General features: G+C 38.4%; 2 protein-coding genes across 4 annotated transcripts in view; one reads left to right on the top strand and one right to left on the bottom strand.

Annotated features, from left to right (window-relative positions):
- Positions 1 to 14,801, top strand: part of LOC112043038 (uncharacterized) — a 69,203-nt gene extending 54,402 nt beyond the window's left edge. Inside the window, exons 3-13 of one of the 2 annotated variants that reach the window (XM_024078295.2) lie at positions 980 to 1,151; positions 2,282 to 2,516; positions 3,233 to 6,003; positions 6,324 to 6,530; positions 6,824 to 6,991; positions 7,637 to 7,772; positions 8,958 to 9,164; positions 10,870 to 11,037; positions 12,007 to 12,290; positions 13,594 to 13,763; positions 14,408 to 14,801. In XM_024078295.2, the coding sequence (XP_023934063.2) occupies positions 980 to 1,151; positions 2,282 to 2,516; positions 3,233 to 6,003; positions 6,324 to 6,530; positions 6,824 to 6,991; positions 7,637 to 7,772; positions 8,958 to 9,164; positions 10,870 to 11,037; positions 12,007 to 12,290; positions 13,594 to 13,763; positions 14,408 to 14,788 (4,899 nt within the window). In that variant the 3' untranslated portion in view covers positions 14,789 to 14,801. The remainder of the gene's footprint in view (positions 1 to 979; positions 1,152 to 2,281; positions 2,517 to 3,232; positions 6,004 to 6,323; positions 6,531 to 6,823; positions 6,992 to 7,636; positions 7,773 to 8,957; positions 9,165 to 10,869; positions 11,038 to 12,006; positions 12,291 to 13,593; positions 13,764 to 14,407) is intronic. The other variant, XM_024078296.2, reaches the window with a different exon arrangement.
- Positions 14,802 to 15,781: 980 nt separating this feature from the next.
- LOC112043039 (adenylyl cyclase-associated protein 2) overlaps positions 15,782 to 26,152 on the bottom strand; it is a 51,700-nt gene continuing 41,329 nt past the window's right edge. For both annotated transcript variants that reach the window (XM_052883302.1, XM_052883334.1), the window contains exons 8-9: positions 19,119 to 19,262; positions 15,782 to 18,563 (exon numbers count right to left, since the gene is read on the bottom strand). In XM_052883302.1, the coding sequence (XP_052739262.1) occupies positions 18,474 to 18,563; positions 19,119 to 19,262 (234 nt within the window). In that variant the 3' untranslated portion in view covers positions 15,782 to 18,473. The remainder of the gene's footprint in view (positions 18,564 to 19,118; positions 19,263 to 26,152) is intronic.

Here is a 26,152-nt window from a genome sequence, read left to right as displayed (position 1 = left end):
AAAGATTTTAAATTATTTTTATAGTTTATGACTTTAATATAGGTATTATGACGAGGAATTTGTACGGAACCCTCGGTGATTGAGTCCGGCTCGCACTTGTCTTGTTTTTCTTTATTATGTCACATTACATGAGCTTTTTATACCTATAATATATCTAATGTATTAGCTACGCACCTACATAGGTGTTATCGATTAATTAGCATAAATTTGCAGTTTGTTCGTTTCTTGCTTATATCTGTAACAGTTCACACTACCATTTTTTAAAGGTTACTGGTTCAATATGTCAACATTAAAAAAAATTATATCTTATTCATTTAAAGCTCCATTCTTCGCCATCTGAGGTGCGATTCCGGTATTTTTCACTCGTCGACGAACTATTCGCCTATGAATTCGAACTTTATGTTTACAGGTGTCAAAATAAAAATGTACTTTTTCGACACTAAGTTATTATGAAAACGAACAATGTCACAGCGGTGTGAGATCAGCTTTAACAGAATTCACGTACTGAATGTGATCGCTAGAGGACTAGAGAATCAACCAGTCTTAGCCTGCCAAGCCGCATTTAGAGTAGCTTGGTAGTATAAGCTCGAACAACTCTTTATTAACAGCCTGTATCCGTCCACTGCTGGACATAGGCCTTTCCAAGAGCGCGCCACCACACATAATTCTCTGCCTTCCTCATCCCACTACCTTTTTGATGTCCATACCATCTAGCTGGAGGGCGTTCTACACTGAGCAATGCTGGTACGTGGTCTTCATTCCAGAACACGTCTGGACAGATATGGCCCGTCTGCCATTTCAGTTTGCTAATCCTTTGGGCTACGTGGATTACCTATTTTTGTTTTCCTACGGATTTCAAACGCTCTATTCTAATAAATATCCCAAGTCTGACTCTGTAGTAAGCTATTAGAGTAGGCTGAAGATGAAGAATACCTTTTATATTCCTTTCCATTAAAAACAATGTTTGTTTTGTTTTCAGAGTGAATACCGGTTCGCGGGCGGGGGCTACACGCGCGCGCCGAGCAGCGGGCGCAGTAGCGGGCTGTGCTCCGCGGCGCTGGTGGGCGGAGCCCTGCTGGCGGCGGTCGCTGTGCTGGCTGTGGCTGCGCTAGCGTTCTACATGGGAGCGCTGCGGCCAGACAACGGTGAACGTATGTAAATCACTCCACTGCTGCTACGGATTCGATCTCGGGATGCCCGGACTGATATACTCAAGCCAAAACACCCTTCCCGAACGGCCCTCTAAGCCGAGGTCCGAGTCTCAGAGAAGACGCCCTTAGATAGTCGTTCCACCCATCTACTCTGCTTCTGCCTTCGGGCCCCATCAGGTGATGCTTCTGCGCTCGCCCAAACCCCCCGGTGAAGCCGCTGAGGTCCCATAAGGAGCCTACGGCACTTAGACAATCAGAAAAAAAAACTGCTTCGGATTGTTGAGTCATTGATAGACGCTCTTCTTGAGTCATTGATATAGTTCAACGAGTCGCGAAGCTGGCGTGACCATTGTCATAAGACAAATAGTTCGAAGAGCTGATTGACGCTGGTTTCCCAATGTGCTGGAATGGATATTTCGCACTGGAAAGCGTAATGCTCGACCCTCCACTGAATGCATCGATGACATCAAGCGAGTGACACGGAACCGTTGAATGCATTCTGCTCGAGATCGTGGTGTTTCAAAGTTCTTACAAGAGGCCTATGTCCTGTCTTCGTCAGCAGGACGTACATCTGCAGATATGCTACCTAATGATGATGATGTCAATGACGACAACGACGACGACGATGATGATGATGTTGATAATTGAACGGGGTATATTTTAACACGCTTATATTAGCTTCACTTGTAACTATTTATGTAAGAATATCTTGGAATCTTAATTTGACCCACTTCCCGGTCTTCGATTAGGATGAAATTTTGCACACGCTCTAAGTTTTGATGCCAATACATGAATGACTAGCTAAGAAACGTCATTACAAATCCAATATGGCGGCCTCTCCAAGATGACGGACTGGCTGTTTGAAATACACCCATACCTACCATATGGGTATCAAATTAAAGGGTTTGCTGTCAGGAATACGAAAAAAATAATCACGTGACATAAATCCAATATGGCGGACGTCCAAGATGGCGGACAGGGTATTTAAAATGCATCCGCATGATATGGGTATCAAATGAAAGGGTTTGCTGTCAGGAAAACGAAAAAACTCCATTCGTAATTTTTAGTGCGTACTAAAAGCGTGTTTTTTAGTTTTTTAAACTATTATTTATACATATTTTTGGTTACAGCTATCATGACGTTTGAGGGCACGTTCCGAGTGACGCGCGGGGACGTGTACGGGGGCGCGCCGGGGAGCCCTGCGTGGCGCGAGCGCGCACGGCGCTACGGAGCGGCGCTGAGACAGGCCTTCGCCGCCGCCTCACCTCTGCGACACGCCTTCGCGGGCGCTCTTGTCACCGGCTTCGGAGACCGACGACTAGATGTTAATTTCAAATTGTATTTAGATAGACGAAAAATTCCTAGGTAAATATTAATTTATGTACACTTTTGATATTAGTTTCATGTAATACTAGAAGACGCCGCGCGGTTTTCCCCGCGTGGTTCCCGTTCCCGTAGAAGTACGGGGATAATACATAGACTATAGCATTTATCGACATATGGGCTATCACTGAAAGAATTTTTTAAATCGGACCAGTAGTTCCTGAGATTAACGTGTTCAATCAAACAATCAAACAAACTCTTCAATTTTATAATATTAGTATATTTTAACTTGTCACTTTAGGTAGTAACAATTACATCTTCTGATTGTGATGATTTACAGTGGCAATCATAGACGTTGTAGGGACACCCCCAGGGGATCATTCACCCGCAGTGTCAACTTCTCGAACAAATAGAGGCTTAATTCTAAACTCAGCGGCCGAATCCCCTGGGGGTCCCCCTACAACGTCTATGATTTTCACTGTTAGTAAAACATTGTCAACCTAAGCCAATCCGCATTAGAGAAGCATGGTAGGTCTAAGAGGATCAGGCTTTCCTTCATCTGATATATGAAGGCCTGGTTCTCTGGTCTGGGCCAATCCAAAGGCTGTGAATAAATAAGGAAACAACAAATTTAATTTTTCATTTTTCACTTTTTCGTTCACAATCGTACACATCTTACTGTGACATATTATATTCATATTGTGCACATTTATGTTTAATTGTTAATTTATAAGTTAATTTTTTTTTTATAATTGCAGTTCCGTAACCAATATAGAAGAAACGTTAAAAAATATAATAATACAAGACATGTTATCAAAACATCCGGCATTCGGACAAATTAAGATAGACACGACAAGTATTGTGATAAAACGAGATTTAGAACATACATATCACTCAGAACAATATGTAAGAGAAGCTTTAAATGAAAGTATGGCACTTAATAACGTGAAGACTTCTACATCTCAAAATGCAAAGGATAAAACTTTAGAAAGTAGAATAGGCGTTGTTCGCAAAACTACAGTAAAACCAAATAGACCTATGAAAAAAGATGATTCAGATGAACCTGATATTGACACAGATAATATACCAGTATTACAAGGATCTTTCCAAATAACTAAAACAGAGGCAGATATAACAGAAAATAAACATAGTTCAAACCCGACTCGGATTGACGATAAAATTAATCATAAACAAACTTCTACTGTTAGAACTACAACTACTAAATCTCCCACGACAAAATTAACTACTATAAAGACTGTTACTACTAGAAAAATTGCTGCAACTACGCCGAAAAGTCGACCACTTACTATTAAATCTGTTTTAAATATTAAACCAAAGACTGACGTAAACACTAATAAAGATAGAGGAATAAGTACTCGGAAAACTATAATTTCAACCCCCACAACAGCTAGAACAACTTCAACAACGAAGTTTACGACTACTTCAACTACAACTATAGGTACAACAACAAATAACGTATCTCAAATTCTATTCGATCTACTGACTAATGAAAACCACGATAAAGACTTGCCAAAAATCGACAGCCTGTTTACAGTTCCCCACGTATTGGATAATGAGCCATGGAGGCCTATAACGAGGCCATATTATGAAACCACAAGTAGACAACCGGCGTTAGTTGATGAACAAAAACTTGAACAAGGTGCAGAAGATAGAATAGGTGTGGCTGAAGTTGTTGAAGATATATCCTTATTAGAAAGTATGCTTAGCTCCCAACCACCACCAAAGATTAGTGAGAAAACAACACGGCGGCCTATAGGACTTTATAATATAGACCCTCATTTGGCTGCTGATGTATACGTCCCAAGTCCAGTATATACAAGCTTTACACTTCCTACTTATGCACCACCTGTAAAGAATATGGAAACTTTAGGGTCTAGTTACCCAAAACCACATCCATTACCTGTTGATAAAATAAGTGGTGTAGTAGAAGTCATACCAGAAACAATTTCTGATACTGATGACAACGATGGTAAACCTTTCGAAAGGCCTCCAAAAGATAAGCAAACATCAGTAACGATAAATGTTCTTCAATTTGATCAACTCGACAATAATACGGAACAAGTATCTATAGAAGGAGCTTCAATAGTTAAGAAACAAAATACGTCTTCTATAAATAAACTATCACAAATAAGCACCACAACTGAAAGTGAAAAAATTAGTACAACTTCAAACATTTCAATGATAGAAATTTCTACCAAAGCACCAGCTAAAAATAGCACAGTTGAACACAAGAAAGAAAATACTACAAAACGCCCAAACAATAAGGTTTCAATTATACCACCGACTGGTCTGCCACATCACTCTTGGGAACTAGTCAATACTTCAACGACTAATAATGGTACTTTGAATAAAATTTCTCCGCAGAAGTACTATAACGATACTTTGCAAGCTATCATCACAAGAAATGATGCAACTCCAAACACAACTCCGAAATTTCCTAGTAAGGTTTCAATACTAAGAAATTTAACTGATATAATTAAGCGATATTCACAAAATACACCAGAAAAACAGACTGAAGTATCCACAGTAAGAACGACATTAAAACCAAATGTAACATTAGAGAATACAGAAGATGAGTTTCGACAAACGCGCAATGAAATGACTGGATCAGTTGAAGTAGTTTCTGATGAAGAAATAGATATTACTACATCCAAAATAATAACATTAATGCCAGCAAAGTCCAATTTAGGAGTAAATAGACCACTTCGACCCAGACCAAAAATTGAGTCACATACAAACAAGGAAAATAAAAGAAGTTTTATAAGTAGTAAAGTAGACTCTGAAAAGATTCATTCAAATGAAAATATTGATGAAGTTATACATAGTTTAACTGAAAATGTTCCAGAGGCTTCAGAAGTTGTAACGACTGCAACACACATTAATAATGATAGAGTTAACGATCATAGACCATCGAATCTTGCTGATTACTTAAAATCCCCATACAGTGCGGAAGAAATTACGGTGTATGTCCCATCAAGTGGGAATAGGCTACCTAAGTCAAATGAGAATTATTCCTCTGGTGACAGTAACATTAATAAGATATCAAATAAATCAAATATTCCAGAAGGCACTTATAGAGTATCTTACCACGTCACTGGAAGCGTGAGTAGTAAACAAGCGGATAAAACGAAAAATTTACCTACATATAAGTTAGCATTGGAGCCTGACGTTATATTAGAAATACCTGCAAATCAATCAACTACGTTAACTGTAGATAAATTAAAACAACTTGCTAGTCTTGCTACTATCTCTGATTATAGTAACAACAGCTATGAACCATTTCGAGCCCCTGGTGGCGTGATTTCAACGAAAGCAATTCCATCTAGTTACACTTTGAACCAAGCAGGATTTAAAATATTAACTAAAACATTCAATAAAGCACAATCATCGAAACAAGAGGAAAACATTTTTGACGTTCCAGAAAAAACATATAGTAAATCAGAAACGAATAAGTATACGAAAACAAAGAAAGAAAAAGAAATTGCCAAAGAAACAAATAAGATAATCGGTAAGGATTTTTATATAAAAATTACTATAATGCAAATAGTTAAAGTTTTTTTTCCTTTTTTTTCATTTTGGGTTAGCGCTTGACTACAATTAAGCCTGATGATAAGCATTAATGAGGTCGAAGTTGGAGCGCGCTTACCTAGAAGATGCCTATTCACTCTTGCTTTCAAAACACAAACGCCGGAAGGGCATTCCAAATTTTTGCTGTACAAATTAATTTACTGGACATCCACAATATATGGATGCCATCGTTCGCGACGTCATTGATTGAATAATTTTGGTGTCTATTTTAATCATTGCTACTATTTTTTTTTTCACCAGATGACTGTAACAACTCCACATCATTTTTATGCGCTAGTGGTGCGTGTATTCCTGTGACGTCACGTTGTAACAAACTGCTCGACTGTCCGGGAGGTGACGATGAGCACGCATGTTCGTGCGCGGATTACCTACGCGCCGAGTTCTCACAGTCCAAAATCTGTGATGGTTTTGTAGACTGTTGGGACTATTCTGATGAAAATAAATGTGGTATGACATGTCTTTAATGTTAAATCCCTGTTAATTTCAAAATTTAAATTAAAATTTCAGGTCTACCAAAAGTTTATCAGCCACGGGGTTTATAACATAGCTTATATTGTTTAAATAATTAATATCAGCTATGACAATGAAAGTCCCGTAATAATCGGCCCAGCCATTTCCAGAAAGAAACAAAAATTTTTAAATTTGGTTTTTTTAAATAAGCTCCGTATATAGGTACTTGTATATAAAAATACAAACAGATACTTCAATTTTTATTTATTCTCATATATTCATTCTTTCAGAATGGTGTGGCGAAGGTCAGTTTGTATGTGCGAACGCGAGACAATGCGTGGAAATGAGCAAAGTCTGCGACGGGACTCCAGACTGCCCTCTAGGGGATGACGAAAAAAGTTGTGTCGCTCTGGGAGATAACATAGAAGACAACGAAGTAATCCCTTATAACGAGGAAGGTAAATAAATATAATAATTATTATCAGAATATTTTAATGAGGCCACTGGGCTACAGACTAGGGCCCGGACTTGAAGCCCAGCTACACATCAATTCTCTTTCTACAAACGCTAACGCTTCGAAAACTAAATAAATTTATGGGACGTATCTGATCAAAAGGTTGATTACGTGACCTGTCGATAAAAAATGTCATCCCCATACAATTTTGAGTTGTCGAAGCGTTAGCGTTTGTAAAGAAAGATAATTTGATGTTTAAATCTCAGGGGTGTTTCAAGACACGCCCCAGGATTAGAACCTTAGAACCTAGGAACTCATGAGAACGATTAATAAGCCATAATCTATATATATAAAAATGAATTGCTGTTCGTTAGTCTCGCTAAAACTCGAGAACGGCTGAACGGATTTATCTCATCTTGGTCTTGAAATGTTCGTGTAGGTATAGGGAAGGTTTAAAAGGTGAGAAAAAATCAAATAATTTCCGGGAAAACCCAAAAACTGCCCTTTTCTATTTCCCATACAAACGTTTAAGAGTGAAGCGGTAGGGGTAGAGGTATAGAAGGGTAGAGTAGGGATAGAGAATAAGTGCACTTATGTCAAAACGAAGCTTGACCGGGTCCGCTAGTATATGATATTTTAAAAAATACAGGTTTCGTCATGGTGAGAAAGCGCGGTGTATGGGGCAGGTTGTGTGTGGAAAGCTTCAATGACGTGGTGGAGCAAGCGCACAGCACTCTCAAGTTACCTGATTTAGGGAGAGCCGTGTGTAGAGCTATGACTTTCCAGTAAGTTACTTTATTTTTATTTTTTAACTGCTAAACCCTGTTAAACTACTCGCAATAGGCTTCCTGACCTAAAAAACTTGTGTAGGTGTAGGTAATGCATCAGTAAAGTGTATCGATCTTCGACGTAATTCGAATTCGTGCCGTAATGTATAAAATATAAAAAATAACTTTACGCCCACACGATTATGCGGGAACACAATTTTAGTGTACCAAATGGTACACTAAAATTTTCTACATACTCGTGCATTTAATTAAGTGCATGTTTGATTGTCTGAATGTCTCACAACATCGATCTACAAATCGATGTCTCAATACAACAATTAGTTCGGTTGATCGAGTGAATTCGTTTGAATAGAAACCTTTTAAAACTTACGCTTTGAAACTAAAAAAATCTATGTGATGACATTCGTTATCGATAGGTCACGTCACACTTTTTAGTTTTTAAAGCGTTAGCGTTTGTAGAAAAAAATTATGTGTAACTTGGTTAGGCCCTCTGGGCTAATATTACTCACTATTAATTAATATACTTACTAACTTTTAGCTATAAAATTACAACTTTTTAACCGATTTCAAAAAAGGAGAAGGTTCTCAATTTGACGCGTATTTTTTTTAAATGTTTGTTACCTCATAACTTCGTCATTTATTTTTTGTTTAAAAGAGTATACTTTCAGATTTGTCTCATTTCATTTTCATAAAAATCGGTTTCATAATTTTGTGTTAAAATAATAGCTGAAATAAATCTTAGAAGTCGGTTTTTATGTTAAGAGTGTGCAATATGTAATTTAGTGTTCTGGATCAAATGGTTCTGGATCTCAGATTCTGGAAAAGTTAAGAGCCTGATATTTAGGTAATTAAAAATATTAATTAATATTTCAAAGTGTTAGCTTCGTTATGACTATACAAAATACACAATTTGTAAAACTTTTCTCGATAGTTTATTTTTTTGAAATATACATGTTTTGCTCACATTTTGCTTTCAATCTCAGGAAAATTAATTTACTTGCAATTAGGTAAAAATGGTTTTGGCGCTCACGTCATAAAATTTACGTCGCGCGTCGTTTGCTCCGTGCTTTTCACTCACGTGAAAGTCATAATTCGGCGTCTCGTTTGCGCTTCGAATTTTATCCATATCGTACCGCTGCGCGCTTAAAGATTATGTACAAACCAAGTTTCCACCATTTTCAGAGATTCGCCATGGGTGCGAGAGGCGCGAGAAGGTCGGAAAGTGAGTTCGGTGGGCTACTGGGAAGTGTCGCATAACGCCCACGCGCGCGCGGCGGACACGCGGCTGACGTTCCGCCGCTCGTCGTGCGCACGACATCGTGCTCTGAGGATTCGCTGCAGAGACTTGGACTGTGGTATACGACCCCATGCTGATGCACAGCAGCCTAGGTAATGCGAGCATAGCTTTTTACTTTTTACTCCATCCATTTTTTGTAGACAAAGGACAACTGGCACCAAAGTATGAAAACGTAGAATAGAAAGAATAAGGACTTTAGTTTACGATAATAATAGTCGCATTACTGTGGGTTTTGTCATATTTTCCAGTTGTGAAAATCGAACCCATGACCTTTGATGCAGAAGTCAGTGTCACTACCCACTGGGGCACTTGGTCATCAATTCACAAAATTAAAACTGTTATGTTACGATATGCATTAGCATCGCCTCTATTATTGTAACTTTTCACTCCCAAAGTGAAAATAAATACATGAGATTGAATTTTTTAATCGGCGTTATCGCAATAATTTGAATCTAGTTTGGTAATTGTACGCGATTTTTCACAAATCGGGTCAAATTGTGCTCGTTGTCTTTTAGGCCAGAGGTACGGGGACTGGGGCGTAACAACAAAATCCGAGAGCTTTTCATTTCCCGCTTCTTCCCAACTAAGCTCCCTCTGTCATCATTCACCCCTGAACCGCGAAGACTCAGTCTTTGGTTAGGCTTACGTTTAACCTATTTTGATATGTCTAGTCCAATAACCCCAATTTTGTGTTAATTCTTTTATAAGCGTAACTTATTCATTCAGTTACCATATTGATAAAATTACCTTTTGTTGCTCTTACTTATTCCTAACACCAGGGAATTTCTAACAACCTTCATTAAGTTAACTAGTTGAAAAGGTTACCCTCTCATTAAGGTATCCCTTGTGAAGAGGATAACTTCTTCAACAACATTTTATTAAAGTTACTGATTTTCCTACACGTACACCAAATTAAGTGCAAACAAAATCAAAGTCACCTTAAATACAGTTTACTTTAGTGTGGGAACTCCGTGGGAAGTTGGTGGTGTTACTCCCCTGATATGCTTCAGAGAGCAGGATAATCCATGAAATAACATCTGGTAGTGATCATTACAAGAGTCAAACGTTATTACCTTAAAGAACCTCATTGACTGCAGAACCTCATTGGAGCAGCATTGTGGATATTCATAACCCGCCTTGTTTAAGGAGAGACGGATCTGTTGTGGACCTATAAAATAGGATGCAATTGATGATAGTGTAAATATATACGTAGTAGGTACTAGATTGGTAATGGCGAATTACGCTATATTGGTATGGGTATCGGTATCGATATTGGCAATGGCGTGCACTTTGAAGATGCAAATTTGTCTACCCTGAAGACTCATTAGTCTTACCAACCTGTTATGAAGAAGAAATTTTCCACATTGTACAATCTGTGAGAACCATGATAGCCCAGTGAATCCGGGGCATACACCTTCAGCTTTTCATTTGTGTGCATTTTAAGAAAAACGTATATATCACGTGCCTTAAACTGTGAAGGAAAAACATCGTGAGAAAACCTGCATACCAGATAATTTTTTTAATTCTCTGTGTGTGTGAAGTCTGCCAATCCGCAATGGGCCACCGTGATGGACTATGGCCTAACCGCTTTAATTCTGAGAGGAGATTTAATTCTGTAAAGTGCACATAGTTAACACCTCGTGCACTCTGTAAAGTGCATATCCTAGTTAACACTTCGTGCACTCTGTAAAGTGCATATCCTAGTTAACACTTCGTGCACTCTGTAAAGTGCGTATCCTAGTTAGCACCTCGTGCACGCCAGTGGCCTGTCGGTACCGGTTGGTGTTGGTTGGCTAGGGCAGTAACTCACGTGCGCGTGCGGTGGGGCAGGGTGGTGGGCGGCGGCGGCGCGGCGGCGGGCGCGTGGCCGTGGCAGGCGGCGCTGTACCGAGACGGCGACTTCCAGTGCGGCGCCACGCTCGTCGCAGCACAGTGGCTGCTGTCCGCCAGTCACTGCTTCTATGAGTGAGTTCTATTCCATATCTATACTTCTACACTAATATTGGAATAAAGTTCCATATCGCACGTTGCGAAAGGGGGCTAGATGGAGAAAGTAAAGACCAAAAGTTGAACCGACACTTTTTACCCGACTGCGTAAGAAGGAGCGATTGCGATAGCGAATTTCGCTACATCCTGGTGTCTCCTGGCACCGCTCAAGTTTTTATAAAGCTGAAGAGTTTGTTTGTTTGACTGTACGCGCTAATCTCAGGAACTACTGGTCCGATTTGAAAAAATCTTCCAGTTTTAGATAGCCCATTGATCGGGGAAGACTATATTTATCCCCGTATTCCTACGGTAACGGGAACCACGCGGGTGAAACCGCGCGGCGTCAGCTAGTTCACCTTGTGCCGGCCACACCATCCGATAAGCCTACGCGCTTAGTGCTAACGGCTTGACATCCGCTAAAACTGATCGTGTGTTAGTCGTTAGCGCTGCAGGTTTGGGCTTATTGGATGCTGGGTGGCTAGCATTAATGGTCGCTATAACGCGAATGTTCCGGCCCGTAGAAGAGAGTAGATCTACGTACAGAGACTATAGTATTTTACAAATGCTTATTTCTAGAAACAGCAGAGTTTGTTTTATTCTTTACAAGTTAGCCCTTGACTACAATCTCATCTGATGGTAAGTAATGATGCAGTCTAAAATGGAAGCAGGCTAACTTGTTAGAAGAAGGACGAAAATCCACTTTCGGTTTCTACACGGCATCGTACCAGAACGCTAAATCGCTTGGCGATACGTCTTTGCCGGTAGGGTGGTAACTAGCCACGACCGAAGCCTCCCACCAGCCAGACCTGGACCAATTAAGAAATTCTTAATCTGCCCAGCCGGGAATCGAACCCAGGACCTCCGTTTTGTTAATCCACCGCGCATACCACTGCGCCACGGAGGCCGTCAAAAAGAGTACTTTATTAAAGGTTGCTTTCAATGTTCCAGAGCTACAGAGGCTCACTGGGTGGCTCGGCTCGGGGCGCTACGTCGCGGCGCGTGGCCGCGCGGGCCATGGGAGCGAATCACACGCGTACGGCAGATAGTGCTGCACCCGCGGTACGCGCCTCGTGGCTTCCGGAACGACATAGCGTTGCTGCGCGTGGAGGCTCTGCCGCTACACGCTCGCCTGCGGCCGGCCTGCCTGCCGCCACCGCGCGCGCAACCGCCTGCTGGTCACCACTGCACTGTTGTTGGTTGGGGACAACTGTATGAGCATGAACGAGTATTCCGTAAGTTCACAACCGCCTACGTTTAATATGAAGGTACATTTGTCAAATACTCACCGAGTTTCATGTCTCGTCTCTCTTTCTCTCTCTAGGTAGGTACACCAGCAGGGGCGTAGCTACCGCCGTATCAATAATACAGGCCCCCCGGACTACAGGGGCCCCTTAAGTGGGAAAGCAAAAATTAGTAAAATTTAAACCACAATCTCACTTAATTTGCTGCTTCCCGGGGGAAAGAATAACCAGAGTTTTTCAGGATTTGCCGTTCGTCTATTGGGCCCCTAACTTTGATACAGGGCCCCATGAAGGCAAGCTACGCTTCTGTACACCAGGGGCCTTAATCAGGTGGCACGTCGATACTCTTTCTACAAACGTTAACGTTTCGAATACTAAACAAGGCTACAGCTTTGTAAAAGAAAGTGCACACGAGCGTAGCCATCAATAAACTAAGTAGAAATGTAGCTTCAGTATTTTTAACACATTATTGGGAAGGAAGTAGATATACTTAATTTATTATCTTAGACAGGTTTCGTGTTATCCCTGTAATTTAAAATCAGTAATGTCTTATTTAATTTATTTTATTAAAATCAAAGAACCTGAAGAGAATTTCACAATATAGGTACATACTCAGCGGTAGTAATTAAACTCAATATTTTCCTCAATATAATGAACGAAGAGAATATCACATTCCGTATTCGCATAATTAAAATTAAAACGATGGTACCAAACCCACATAACCTCAGCATTAAGTAAAATTATAGGTAGATATAATAGGTACTTATACAGTTTCATTAATATACAGCGTGTAAGTAATGAAGGTAAAACCGCATAATAAGGACCGGACCCTGAAAAGCCGACGTTAATAATATTCTAATACCTACCTACAAGCTTTGAGTAGGTAGGTACCTACGTCCTACGCCTTGATTTAAAAAATATAAAATCTTTGTAGAGTACTCATCTTTGAATAGATAGCATTACTACAGTCAATACGTTGCCGGTCAGCAGATATCAAAGTCCAAGTCTCAGCCCCATAAAGGAAAATGGAGAAGACGAGTACTTTTGGGAAAACACGACGACCTGCGACGCGTTTTATGTCATGTCATTCCAGAACCTTGGAGCCCCCAACGTCCAACGGTTCTTCGGCTTTTGTAGGTTGCCGTGACAACTCGTTGGTGTTCGTTGTTCAGTGTATTTGTTTGCATCACAAGCAAACATGCTCGTCTGTACACTAGAACTACAATAGCCAACCCGCCATCTAATATGTTTCCAAGGGTTAAAACTCACATTTAATATTTTTGTCCATTCGCAGCGGACACATTGCAAGAGGTGGAGCTGCCCGTAATCTCGACGGCGGAGTGCCGGCGGCGCACGCGGCTCCTGCCGCTGTACCGCGTCACCGATGACATGTTCTGCGCGGGCTACGAGCGCGGAGGCCGCGACGCCTGCCTGGGAGACTCCGGTGGACCGCTCATGTGTCAAGTAAGAATGCAGCGAACGCATTGCAAGAGATAGGGCTACCGGTGATCTCGACGGCGGAGTGCCAGCGTCGCACGCGGCCCCTGCCGCTGTACCGGGTCACCTACACGCTGTGGCGGATTTACTAACTTGCCGCCAATAGGCTGTTAAATTTTTGCCTCCTACTAATAATAAACTCTGAAATTCGCTAACCTACTCCTATTTAATAACATATACAGATGAGATTATTCAGGTTAGAACAGTTTACTGCAGATGATAAAGTGTCATGCAAATTTTAGTATAGTTCTATATGTACACTAAATACAGTACTAGAATTTTAGTTACATTTTCAATACTCAATTTTCTATGTACCTATTAGAGATGGTTTTCTTTATTTCTGTTAGACAAAATGTTTAGGGCTAAATATGCCACCCCACAAAATTTGCCGCCTTATGCAGCCCAGCCAGCCTACTCAGCCTACTGGTAAATCGGCCACTACACGAAATCATATATTTTATCAATGGCAGTTTCAAACTGTTGACTGCAAGAATCGTCTATTTAAATTGATCACTGGCTAACTACTCGAACTGCCAATGTATGGCCGACCAAGTTGTTGCTTTGCGCTTGCCAACCTGGATATTTTTTTAATAATGCAAATGCATTTTCAGGAAGCAGACAAATGGTACATCTACGGCGTCACCAGCAATGGTTACGGCTGTGCACGAGCCAACCGACCCGGCGTTTATACCAAAGTGTCGCACTACATCGACTGGATTGACAGCGTGATGGATACCTTCACTCCCAAGCACAATGAAACCTCGCCCTCCTCTGATGAGGAATCCAACGAAGACTTTTATACGGATTTAGAGGCAGCTGAGAACAAGAGAGTACACAAACCATACGACACGTGTAGAGGCTTTAGATGTCCCCTCGGTGAATGCTTACCCGCTTCTAGTATCTGCAACGGTTTTCTAGAATGTTCAGACGGTAGTGACGAGTGGAATTGCAATAGACTTGTTTCAAATTCGAGTAAAATCAACCAGGACTGACTCTAAAGTATAATATAGGTAGTAGAAGATCCGTCTTAGAATCGACCTTCACCCATCTGTATCAAATTTAGTACGTTAAAAAATAAATTGCGAGTAGGTTTCCCATAAACTAATTGTAGTTATTACTTTTTCAAGAAATCAAATATCGGTATATATTTCAAACGGTGAAGGAAAACATCGTGAGGAAACCTGCATACCAGAGAATTTTCTTAATTCTCTGCGTGTGTGAAGTCTGCCAATCCGCATTGGGCCAGCGTGGTGGACTATTGGCCTAGCCCCTCTCATTCTGAGAGAAAACTTGAGCTCCCAAAAAATTTACAGGCCAAACTATCATTAATGATAAATAATAATGGTTATACTACTCACGATATATTAATTAATATAATAAAATTGATATTATTTTGTAGTAGATGGGTGAAGGTCGTTTCTAATTTGGATCTTAGACTATTAGTAACTTGAGGTTTATGTTTTACTACAAATCGTATACATAATCCCTAGCTCTTCGTATTTAAGCCAGTAATGCTAGATTAAAATTATTCGATTTCGACTGATACAGTATAAGTAGATGTAAGTTTGTGTCGAATGTGAATCTTGAGTGAGTTTAGAAATTTTGCTATTTTATAATTTTTTTATTTAACATTTCTATGCCATAGTAAACCTCGGGCTTTGTACATAATAGCTATAAATATTTATAGCCCGTTATTATGTGTATTGTTTACGGCTATTATAAACTATTTATTGAATACATGGACTGCCTTTTTCGTTTGAAATACTGATCGTAACTTTAAATGGACGATGTTGACCATGTCTTAAAATAAAAATGTGAAAATAATATCTGTTTATTATTCTTCTCCCAAAAAATTAGCTTACATGTTACGTTATATTTTTTACGCCTATTTTATCTATAGTCTCTATTTAGACTATTTTAATTTTAAAAGTAAAATTAGTACCCTCCTTAAAGGTATGTAGGGAATAAATGAAATAAAAATATAATTTTGTATGCTTAAAAATTATTTTAATCAGACAAATAAATTAAAATCTTCAAAATAAGAATGGCATAATAAATAATTACAATTCTTATTAGCGAAGTCACAATTAAAAGAAACACAAACGATACAGAATAACATAACAAAGTCGTTCTCTATTACAATACTTCGATTAATACAATCATTAATTATTATTATAGTTATTACGATATTCAAATTATAAATGTTCTAATGTAAAATATTTATTTAATACAATCACATAATGTTATCGATGGAAATGCCAATCTGTAATACCACATAGTAAATGCTTATTATCAATCAATTGGTTAAATTGAAAAGATGTTTTTACAATTTAGCAGATAATAATTTAAGAGCTACTAAATTGCCAAATTTATATAATACATAGGTGTAGTTATATTAAAAAAGTGACGTCACATTGAATAGAACGAGATCCGGCATAAGGAATATGCACCCTCATCTGTTATTTATTTTGGATAAGAAATAAATGATAAAAAATATTCACATCGACACATTGCAAATCGGTTGCCTAAAATATTCACAGTGACGAATATTATCTATCATTTATTTCTTATAATTTCTTTATATATAAAAATGAATCCATACATCCCTTGGTCACGCTATCACGCGTGAACGGCTGAACCGATATCATTATTTTTTTTGATGGGTAAAAAAATTTAAGGGGTAGGGTAGGGTAGAGGTAAGGTAGGGGTAGAATAGGAGTAGGGTAGGGGTAGTTGAAAGTTTACATCGAGTTTCACGTAGACGAAGTCGCGGGCGTCCGCTAGTAACTAATAAATAACATATGAGGGTATATATTTCTAATGCCGGATCTTAGACTAGAAGTGTCATTTTGCTCGTTTTCATAAACTTGTATGTTGTGCGTCAGCGTAATTTATAGCCAAGTATAGAAGTGTAAAAAGCGTCCACTTTTCTCGCTACATTAATTAAAATTTTACTTCTAAATAACATACTAATTGAAAACAATAAACAAAGAAGTCGATCGTTAACAGTTCCATCGAAAACATTACAAAAGACATTTTTTATATCAGTTACTTAGAAAGTAAAGTTAGAGAAAGCTCTTACACGGTCGACGAGTCGGGGTTTTAGAATCACTCTATTTATAAGTTAATAGCCAAATCGAAAATGCAAACTTACGAGATAATTTCGAGACACACACATCTTACATCCAGGGACCGAATTGTTATCGCAACTAAAGAGGAGTTTGTTCAGAATAAATATTACAAAAATATAATTATCACAAGAAATGGTTTCACTAATTAAATCATGAAATAATAATAAATATCAAAAGTTATTAGTTAGTCAATAAGAGGAGGGTGAGAGGATTCCTTGTTGACTCCCAATTCAGTTTACGTTAGTCAAAAGTTCAATTTAATCGAATAACTTAAGAATATTCATTTTTATGATAAGCTCCCAAAAAAAAACTTTTTATTTTTTATCCATTACAACCCGTTTTTTTAAATAGAAATACGAGAATTTATTGCATATAAAAAGTATATATTCGGTCCCAAGGGGCTTAACCTAATCTAACGCTATATTTTCCCCGTACCAAGCGGTACTCCGAGATGTTTCACAACATTGTGACGTCTAAAAAAAAATTTGCAAATACATGAACAAGGAACATCTTTACATTCACATAAAGGCCAGTAAATACTTGAATGATAGTTATTTCTACGTCATATTGTATATACCTTATACTAGGATCGAGAACGATGAGCAATATGATAGACCTCGTAAGAAGGAATTTAGACTGATTAATGATTATTTATGAGCTTCGGGAACGTTATAGCATTATTTTTACATGTATGAATAGTAAAATTTTGTGCATCGATCATTATACGAGACATGGTCGTGGACTAATTAATTGATCTAATTGGTGAAAAAAAAGTTCAATCACATTAAAGTACCAGTCCACTAAACAGTAGCGTAAATTAAACGGTAGAGGAACCGTAACATGACCAAATATGAGACTCATATCAATCATACCCGGTCTTTTTGATATAGATTTGTGTAATTTAAAATAACATTATATACTTATAGTTATAATCAATCGTGAGCAATAAAAAAATCAAGACTTATAAAAACACCGTTAGGTACTGGCGTTTATTTTATGTAAATAAATTAGGCGTTAAATAGTTGACTAGTTAAAAAATATACAACGTACATTTTCTAATTAGCTAAAATTCTTAACCAATACTTAAAGTGTAAACGTACGACCACAGATAAAGCAACTGCAGTGTTAGATTGAAACAATTTTTTTACAATGATCTCAAAAATACAATACACGAAGACGGTAAATATGTGAAAACATTTAAGTTACATAATATAAATGTCAAAAATAAAGTACAGCGTATTCTACCAATGCTTAAAATGTAGTAAACTTTGAGATCACAAATAATTAATTAATCAAAACGGTTTTACGGACGACGGTTAGTTAGTGAAAACCTTTATGTTTCATATAATAAATCTCGAAAATAAAGTACAGCGTGTTCAAACAATTCTCATACAAAAATAACACAAATCGGTAGCAACTTTTTTTTTTATTTGCTACGGTTTTACGGATACGGGTAAGTTAGTGAAAACCTTTATGATTTATAATATAAATGTTTAAAAATAAAGTATAGCGTGTTCCCGAGCGATGGATGAAGGGTCGTTGAGATCTAGCCCGTGCTCTCGACCGGCGACGTGGTGAGGCCGGTCGGCGGCTTGTTCAGCACCGTCTTGAACTGCTCCGGTATTGGGAATTCCGCCTACAAAAAAAAAATGTTTTGTGTGCACAAACGACGTACTTAGTGCCTTGGAGGGGACGTAAAGCCTTCGATCCTGCGTCAGATAGTGTTCCGGTAGAAACCGTTGCCTTGTAGAAACTGTCATAGGTACGGGTAGAACCACAGAACAGACAACGCTTAAAGCTAACGCTTTTAGCAATACAAGTAGCAAGGGGGCGTGGCCTGCGTACACTCGGGTGTGCGGAACATCGCAAACGTGTCCGCACATGTGCTAGCAGTCTTGTTTTGTTCTGTGACAAAAGGAATAAATAATATTCAACTCTAAAGTAAGGGTGACATATTTCATTTTTCAATAAATATTAAACAGCCATTTAGGCCACGCCCCTGGGTACGCTGGTTTCAATACAATGAAAGTGACACTTTATAAATCTAGTTACCTCTTATATCTGTGGGTAGAACAATCCGGCACCTTTTCCATTAAGCCCGCTTCCATCTTAGACTGTGTCTCTTATCAGGTGAGTTACGTGATGTAGTCGATAACAAAGTTGTCATTGAATAAATAAAAAAGAAACTTACGTAATCGCCATTGGCCTTTGGCACGAGCACGTTCATCTCCGAGGACTTGGAGGAGACGATCTCCACGTCGAGCGACTCCTGCGACAGGTAGATCTGACAGCCGTCAGTCTTGTCGATGGACACCGTCGGCACCTTGCCTAGCACCTGGATAACAAAATCATTGCGATTTTTATATCGTTCGTTCGTAGTTATCAACTCATATTCGGCTCACTGCTTAAAAATGAGAGGGGTTAGGCCAATAGTCCACCACGCTGGCCCAATACGGATTGGCAGACTTCATACACGCAGAGAATTGAGAAAATTATCTGGTATGCAGGTTTCCTCACGATGTTTTCCTTCACCGTTTGAGACACATGATATTTAATTTCTAAGAATGCACATAACTGAAAAGTTGGAGGTGCATGGGCTATGGCTATCACAGCTCAATTTTTATATGTGACTAGCTAAACCGGTAAAGGTTGTTTTGCTTTATAAATTACTCTCTCTATTTGCACTCGGGGATAGTATAGCTTCCCAACAATGAAAGATTTTTCAAATCGGTTCGGTAGTAACCTTAACCTCTTTACGAGTAAAATATTAGAATAAATTTCTAGGTATTAAACAGTTTTGCGTTGGACCACCCTTATCACTTAGGGGTATGACAAATAAACGTTGACCGGTTCTCAGCTTTAGTCGATATGCACAGAAAATTTCATTAAAATCGATCCAGCCGTTTCGGAGGAGAATTTGATATATTTTAAATTATTAACTAGAAAAATATTCGCATACATACTTCATTAATAGGTATAATTTTATATCGATTAAACTTCCGTTCTGTGGACTTAAAACATAATAATATATATCAATCTGTGCTAACTTTTACCCTCCGCCCAACTTGTAAGCCCGTGTACGAATCTAATTAAATTCTACAGACAGCCGTCTATTTAATAACCACATTTCGGTCTACACGGTAAGATCCTATTAAGATTTGCCCTCAAACCAAATCTTATCCCGCGATCTACCATAATAACAGATGTCTTCGAATATTATACATTTGTAAGAGATACGATAGATGTTTAGTACTAACTACGAGTATATTAGAAAAACAAAATCCTTACAGCAAATAGCTTCGACCTCTACCTTATTAAAAAAATTTTAATAAAAAAAATACAACCGACTTCAAAACCTAAAAACGTACCCACTAAACTAAAAAGCGAATCTCAGCAATCTCAGCAATACAAATTAATCAAGCCCAAGCAGAAGGTAGCTACCGTAAACCGTTAAGGGGTTCCCTTAATTGACCTTGGTCTTCATCATCAGACCCCTAATAACAGACACAACTCATCTAGGTAAAAAGTTCCCAGCAATACGAATTAATCAAGGCCAAACACAAGGTAGTTACTGTAAACTGTTAAGGAGTTCCCTTAATTGTCCTTGGTCTTCATCACCAAACCCCTAAATGACAGTCACAACCTATCTATGTGGAAAGCTCTCATGAACACAAATTAATCAAGCCCAAACACAAGGTAACTGCTGTAAATCGCCGAGGAGTTCCCTCGTCTATGTTATGGCTCCATCATCAGATTGATTTTAAACCTTCATGAAATTGTAGTGCTTAAAAGTACTAAATGGAAAAGTATACGAACACACTGGACACCTATATAATTTTCGAAAGTTCCCCTCAATTTCTCCAAGATTCCATCATCAGATCTTGACATGATGGCAATGGGACCAAATGGGGACTATACCGTTTCAAACAAAAAAAAAATATTTGAAATCGGTCCAGGCGCCTTTGAGTAATCGGTGTACATAGGTACATAAAAAAAAAAAAAAATACCGACCGAATTGAGAACCTCCTCCTTTTTGAAGTCGGTTAAAAAGCTTTTGTTGGACTGTTGGTAAACGGATACAAAGAATAATATTATAGTAGTCAGTAATTCTTGAAACGGCGAGAATTGCGAAACTAAAACCCTGACGTTTCGATGCATGTGTTGCTTGTGCCCTCGAAAGCCCCGAACGGGAGAGCTAGATACCTCTACCCTACCCCTTCCTTACCCCTACCCTTCACCTCCCTACCCTACTCCTATATTGCGCGGTTGATTTACAACACCTGGGTTCGATCCCCCAGCTGAGCCGATTGAGATTTTCTTAATTGGTCCAGGTCTGGCTGGAGGGATGAGATGGGTATGGATTTTCATCCTCCTCCTAACAAGTTACTCTACTCCTACCTACCCTATCCCTACCCTATCGGACAATGGATGGCTAGCAATACATGCTAAAGCAAAACCGAGTAGGTACTTAACTATCTATTAGTAAATTAAAAATCTTTTGATTATTAACTTAAATGGGGTTGTGTTTGTATATAAGGCATAAAAAACCACTTGAAATTAACTTATTTATTGTAAGTATAACACAATAAATAAGTAGGTTTATTTTGTGAGACCGTTAGCTAAAACCACATATCGGGTTTTTGAAATTAACTTATTTATTGTAAGTATAACACAATAAATAAGTAGGTTTATTTTGTGAGACCGTTAGCTAAAACCACATATCGGGTTTTATCCTCCCGTTATTTAGACTGAAACTCAACGAGAACATAGTGTGATCCAGGTAGGTAATTAACTAGAACCCTGTAATCAATTTTACTTCGGGGTCGAAATAGGATCCGAAATTCACACCAGTGAGAGAGGTTAGACAAATTAAAATACTTACTCTTAAATAATTGACGATCACGGCCCAGTTTATTTTTTTAGCTTTATTTTCTACGGATAAGGCAAATGTATTTTACATTGTACCGACATGTCTTCAATGTATCGTAAATATACTCCGTCCGTCGTCGGTCTTTGTCCGTCAGTCAGTCCTTAGTCGAGTTATGTCATGCTTTAGTAAGGCGAAGGCATCCTTACCAAAACTTTTGATAGCTTTACATATTAATTCAGCTTGAAAATCAAATTAATCACTTAAAACACTCTTGCTCAACCTCCACTTCGCTTGCACCTTAAAATGCAGCAAATGAATGAAAATAATACAAGATACTCGTATGTATAATTCCTTCGATTATCCTCCACAGCCAATATTCTATGTAACAAATGTCATCCGGTGCTTACTGATATCATACAGTATGTAGATGACATTTTGTCAATTGATTTGATGTTGATTTTAATAGGTGGCTAGTAAAGACCAAATTAGTGACTAATAGGCCAGAGCAGTATATTAGAACCTCTTGCATCAAAGTTGAACATGAAATCATAGAATAAAGAATAATGTCAGTGTATCTAAACGTCTGTCACGTTTTGATATATTTACTATTCCGAGTTTTCGAATTGGTTTTATTTATTGAAAATCCGATGTACCGTGCAAGAATTATCTTTATATAACTTGTAACTACAATGAATGCAGATAATATTCAACACGAAACGTTGTACGAGATAACGAACGGTGCTAAATCATTATTTCTAAAATACTGGGAGTATTTTTTAGATCAATACGGGATACTTTTTGGCGATTATTCCGTAAAAACTTTGTATGAAATTTATTATAACATTATTAATATATCGCACGTAAATTTCTTTAATGTGGTACGTAGTCTTTTAATTAATACTAGAGAATTTGATATTCGTTTTGTCCGTTTTGTTGATTCCTTTCCATTTTCACACAGACGTTGTTTTTAATTAAATGTATACCGACGGTGATGTTCGTGCACAGATTTTTAAGAAACGTTTACGCGACATCTCAGGAAAAGATGAGAATGAAGCAATCGGAATTAGAAGATATACAACTTCAGGTCATTGACGTAATTTTTATTTTTGTTTTTGTAGAAAATATCATTTGAATTATCATCATTGACAACCCATATTCGGCTCACTGTTGAGCACGAGTCTCCTCTTAAAATGAGAGAGGTTAGGCCTTAGTCCACCACGCTAGCTATCACGTCTCTCGGAATACAAGAATACAAGCTTCAGTGTTTTAAGTTTCCGTGAGAATACGGGAATACAATAAGGCCTATGACACAAATAACGGGACTTTTTAGTGGTAAAAGAATTTTCAAAATCGATTCAGTAGATCCAAATCGGTTCACCTGTGTCCTCTTTATAATATTAGTATAGAAGTATAGATAAAAAAGCACTGAAATGAAATGCACTATACGACTGGGTAAGATTGTCATACAAATTAATTTTTTATAGATTCAAATATTGGAAACTAAAATAGGCATACGCGATGCGCAATTTGTGGAATGCGAAGAGTTATTGCGAAGAAAACTGGAAAATCTTCGCAAAATCCGCGCACAAGTTAGAGATATTATCGCCGATGACGACGAACTCAAGAACGCTGTTCTCAGTAGCAACGAGATGTGGGACGAAATCCCTATATCAAACAGCAACAAAACGTCGGAAGAAGGTATTCAAGACATGAATATAAACAACCCTTTTTACAAATTACTAAAGTGTAATCTTTTTCAGTAAGCTCAGATAGCAAATTCATAATAGAATTGCTGAGGGAGCTAAAATACGATCGATTTGTTATGCCTGGCTTGGACCAAGAAATGCTAAGTTGTGGGGAACCCTCACAAGACTCTGCCTCTTCAGAGACCAGCGTCTACTCTTCCGCATTAGACGGCAATGTCAAACAGGAGTGCCACGTGAAGATTGTGAAAGTGACCAACGTCTACAGAGTCGCTTATCTGCGGCACTTCATCAAACAGAAACGATTACGTCGCGCTAATAGACAGGCACTGTTGAGGAAAAAGGTTTGTGTTGTTAATTTATAACGACCGTCACAAAAAAAATGTCACAATTTTTATTGCCGGTTTTACTATCTTCTGATAAATATGAGATAATCTAAACGTTAGTTTTGTTAATTTCTTACTATGTCACAGACGAAGGCAATTGAGCTATCAGAAGATGGCGAAACTGGCCCTAACCTGATTTGAGAGTGACTTTATGCAAGGCTTATGGCCAGGTAGTTGCTACGTGGCCATAGAATCCCAAATTCTAAGATTTTCCATCTACGAGTACATTTTAATCAACTTAAAGTAATTTCTGACATCGACAATCGATAATATTTTTTTTTATACATATACCAGTAATATGAAAATAATGCAGACTGAAGGTTTGTGCGACGTTCCGAATTGAAAGTAGGTATCTACTGCAGAGATTTTAAAGACAATAATTGGGAGATCCGTTGTTCTTGCACGGAATACCGCCACTGAAGAAACATAGTTTTTATAACCATGGCAACTAGTCGGAAAGGTTACGCAATACGAAGACTTTTATTTAAATCGTTAATTGCTGTTGTAGATGGAAAATATCAAGAAACTATTAGAAGACTGGCAAAAAACGCTAAGCATGGTGATCAACAGTAAAATTACGTTATTGAACAATTCACCGCAAGTGGAACTGGCGTCCCAGGAAGCGATGGGCGATTGTTCCAAGCCCAATTTATACAACAATTCGGACTCCGACAGTGACTTTATAAACAGCGCGGATAACTTTCATGATAATTACAGTGTTAGCTGGTCACAAAATCAATACTCGCCTATGTATGCTTACAACTACGACGTAAGTAAACTACACTTAACATAATATATGAACATCATTAATCGTTCAACTGTTCAAGGGTAGATTGAAATCTGGGCCTGTAGCCATGGGGCACGTCGACTCTTTCTACAAACGCAAACGCTTCGAAAATTAAAAAGAAATGCATGGGTATGACATTTGTTATAGACAGGTCACGGATCAAGTTGTCGATCATATCTGTCATTCCCACACACTATTTTAGTTTTTGAAACGGTAGCGTTTGTAGAAAGAGAATCGACATGCCACGTGGCTACAGGCCCTGTACTGTATAATCCCTATCCGTTGAAATAATGTATTCGATTTAGTTGCAGGTGCAAAGTTATAAAAGTCATTATAGAAAGGGTGAATAATATGAAATTCCAATTGCATCGAGAGCTCGAGCTCGATTGTGTTTACCAAAGGCAAATATAAATATAATATTTACACGCAAATATTTTCATGTGCAGATGAAGTTTGCGTCCTCTATCATAAATTAATAGCGTCAAACCAAAGCTTCACATGCGCTTGTCCCAGACCATTAATAAATGAAATTACGAGATGGGTACGCTTCGCTTACTGAAATTACAATTTAAAAATTTCAGGAGTTCCCCGGAGAAACGTCCGCAGCGAGAGATTATTACAATGTTCCGGAATACGACAAATATAATTGTCACGAGGATCATCACGAATGCAACAAAGGAATTCTGTACATTGTGCCAGAGGAAACCAGTAGTCAGATGGAAATTAAAGAAATAGAGAGCGATGATGACGGAAATGAATGATTTTTAGGATTAAATAATATTTCATTTATGTGATTAAATTGCTTAATATATGGTGGGTTTAAGAAACATTTACCTGATAATCGTACAACATGAAAAGGCAATCTTCAAACAAATTTTATATAATCCATCGAAATTGATAGATAATATAAAAGGGGTATTATATAGACGTGGGTCGAATCCGGTCCGGGGCATGCACCTCCAACTATTCAGTTGTGTGCATTTTAAGAAATTAAATATCACGCGCCTCAAACGGTGAAGGAAAAACATCGTGAGGAAACCTGCATACTACAGAATTTTCTTAATTATCTGCGTGTGTGGAGTCTGCCAAGCATTGGGCTAGCATGGTGGACTATTGGCCTAATCCCTCTCATTCTGAGAAGAGACTCGAGCTCAGCAGTACGCCGAATATTTATTGTCATTTAGACGTAGGTACAATGTGGTAATTTAACACGTCACCAGGAATGCATGTTACGATATAAAATATGAGCGTCTTTTCTGGAGTTATAATCAATACCTGCGTGTTGCCAGTGATGACCTATGGTTCCGAGACTTGGTCGCTATCTATGGGCCTCATAAGAAGGCTCAGAGTCACACAGCGGGCGATGGAACGAGCTATGTTAGGAGTATGTCTGCGTGATCGAATCAGAAATGAGGAGATCCGCAGAAGAACCAAAGTCACCGACATAGCTCAACGAGTTGCGAAGCTGAAGTGGCAATG

This window comes from Bicyclus anynana, chromosome 1 (genome assembly GCF_947172395.1).
Source record: "Bicyclus anynana chromosome 1, ilBicAnyn1.1, whole genome shotgun sequence".
Taxonomy (NCBI): Eukaryota; Metazoa; Arthropoda; class Insecta; order Lepidoptera; family Nymphalidae; genus Bicyclus; species Bicyclus anynana.
Note: the sequence above shows the minus strand (reverse complement) of the source record. Positions and strands in the feature narration are given on the sequence as shown.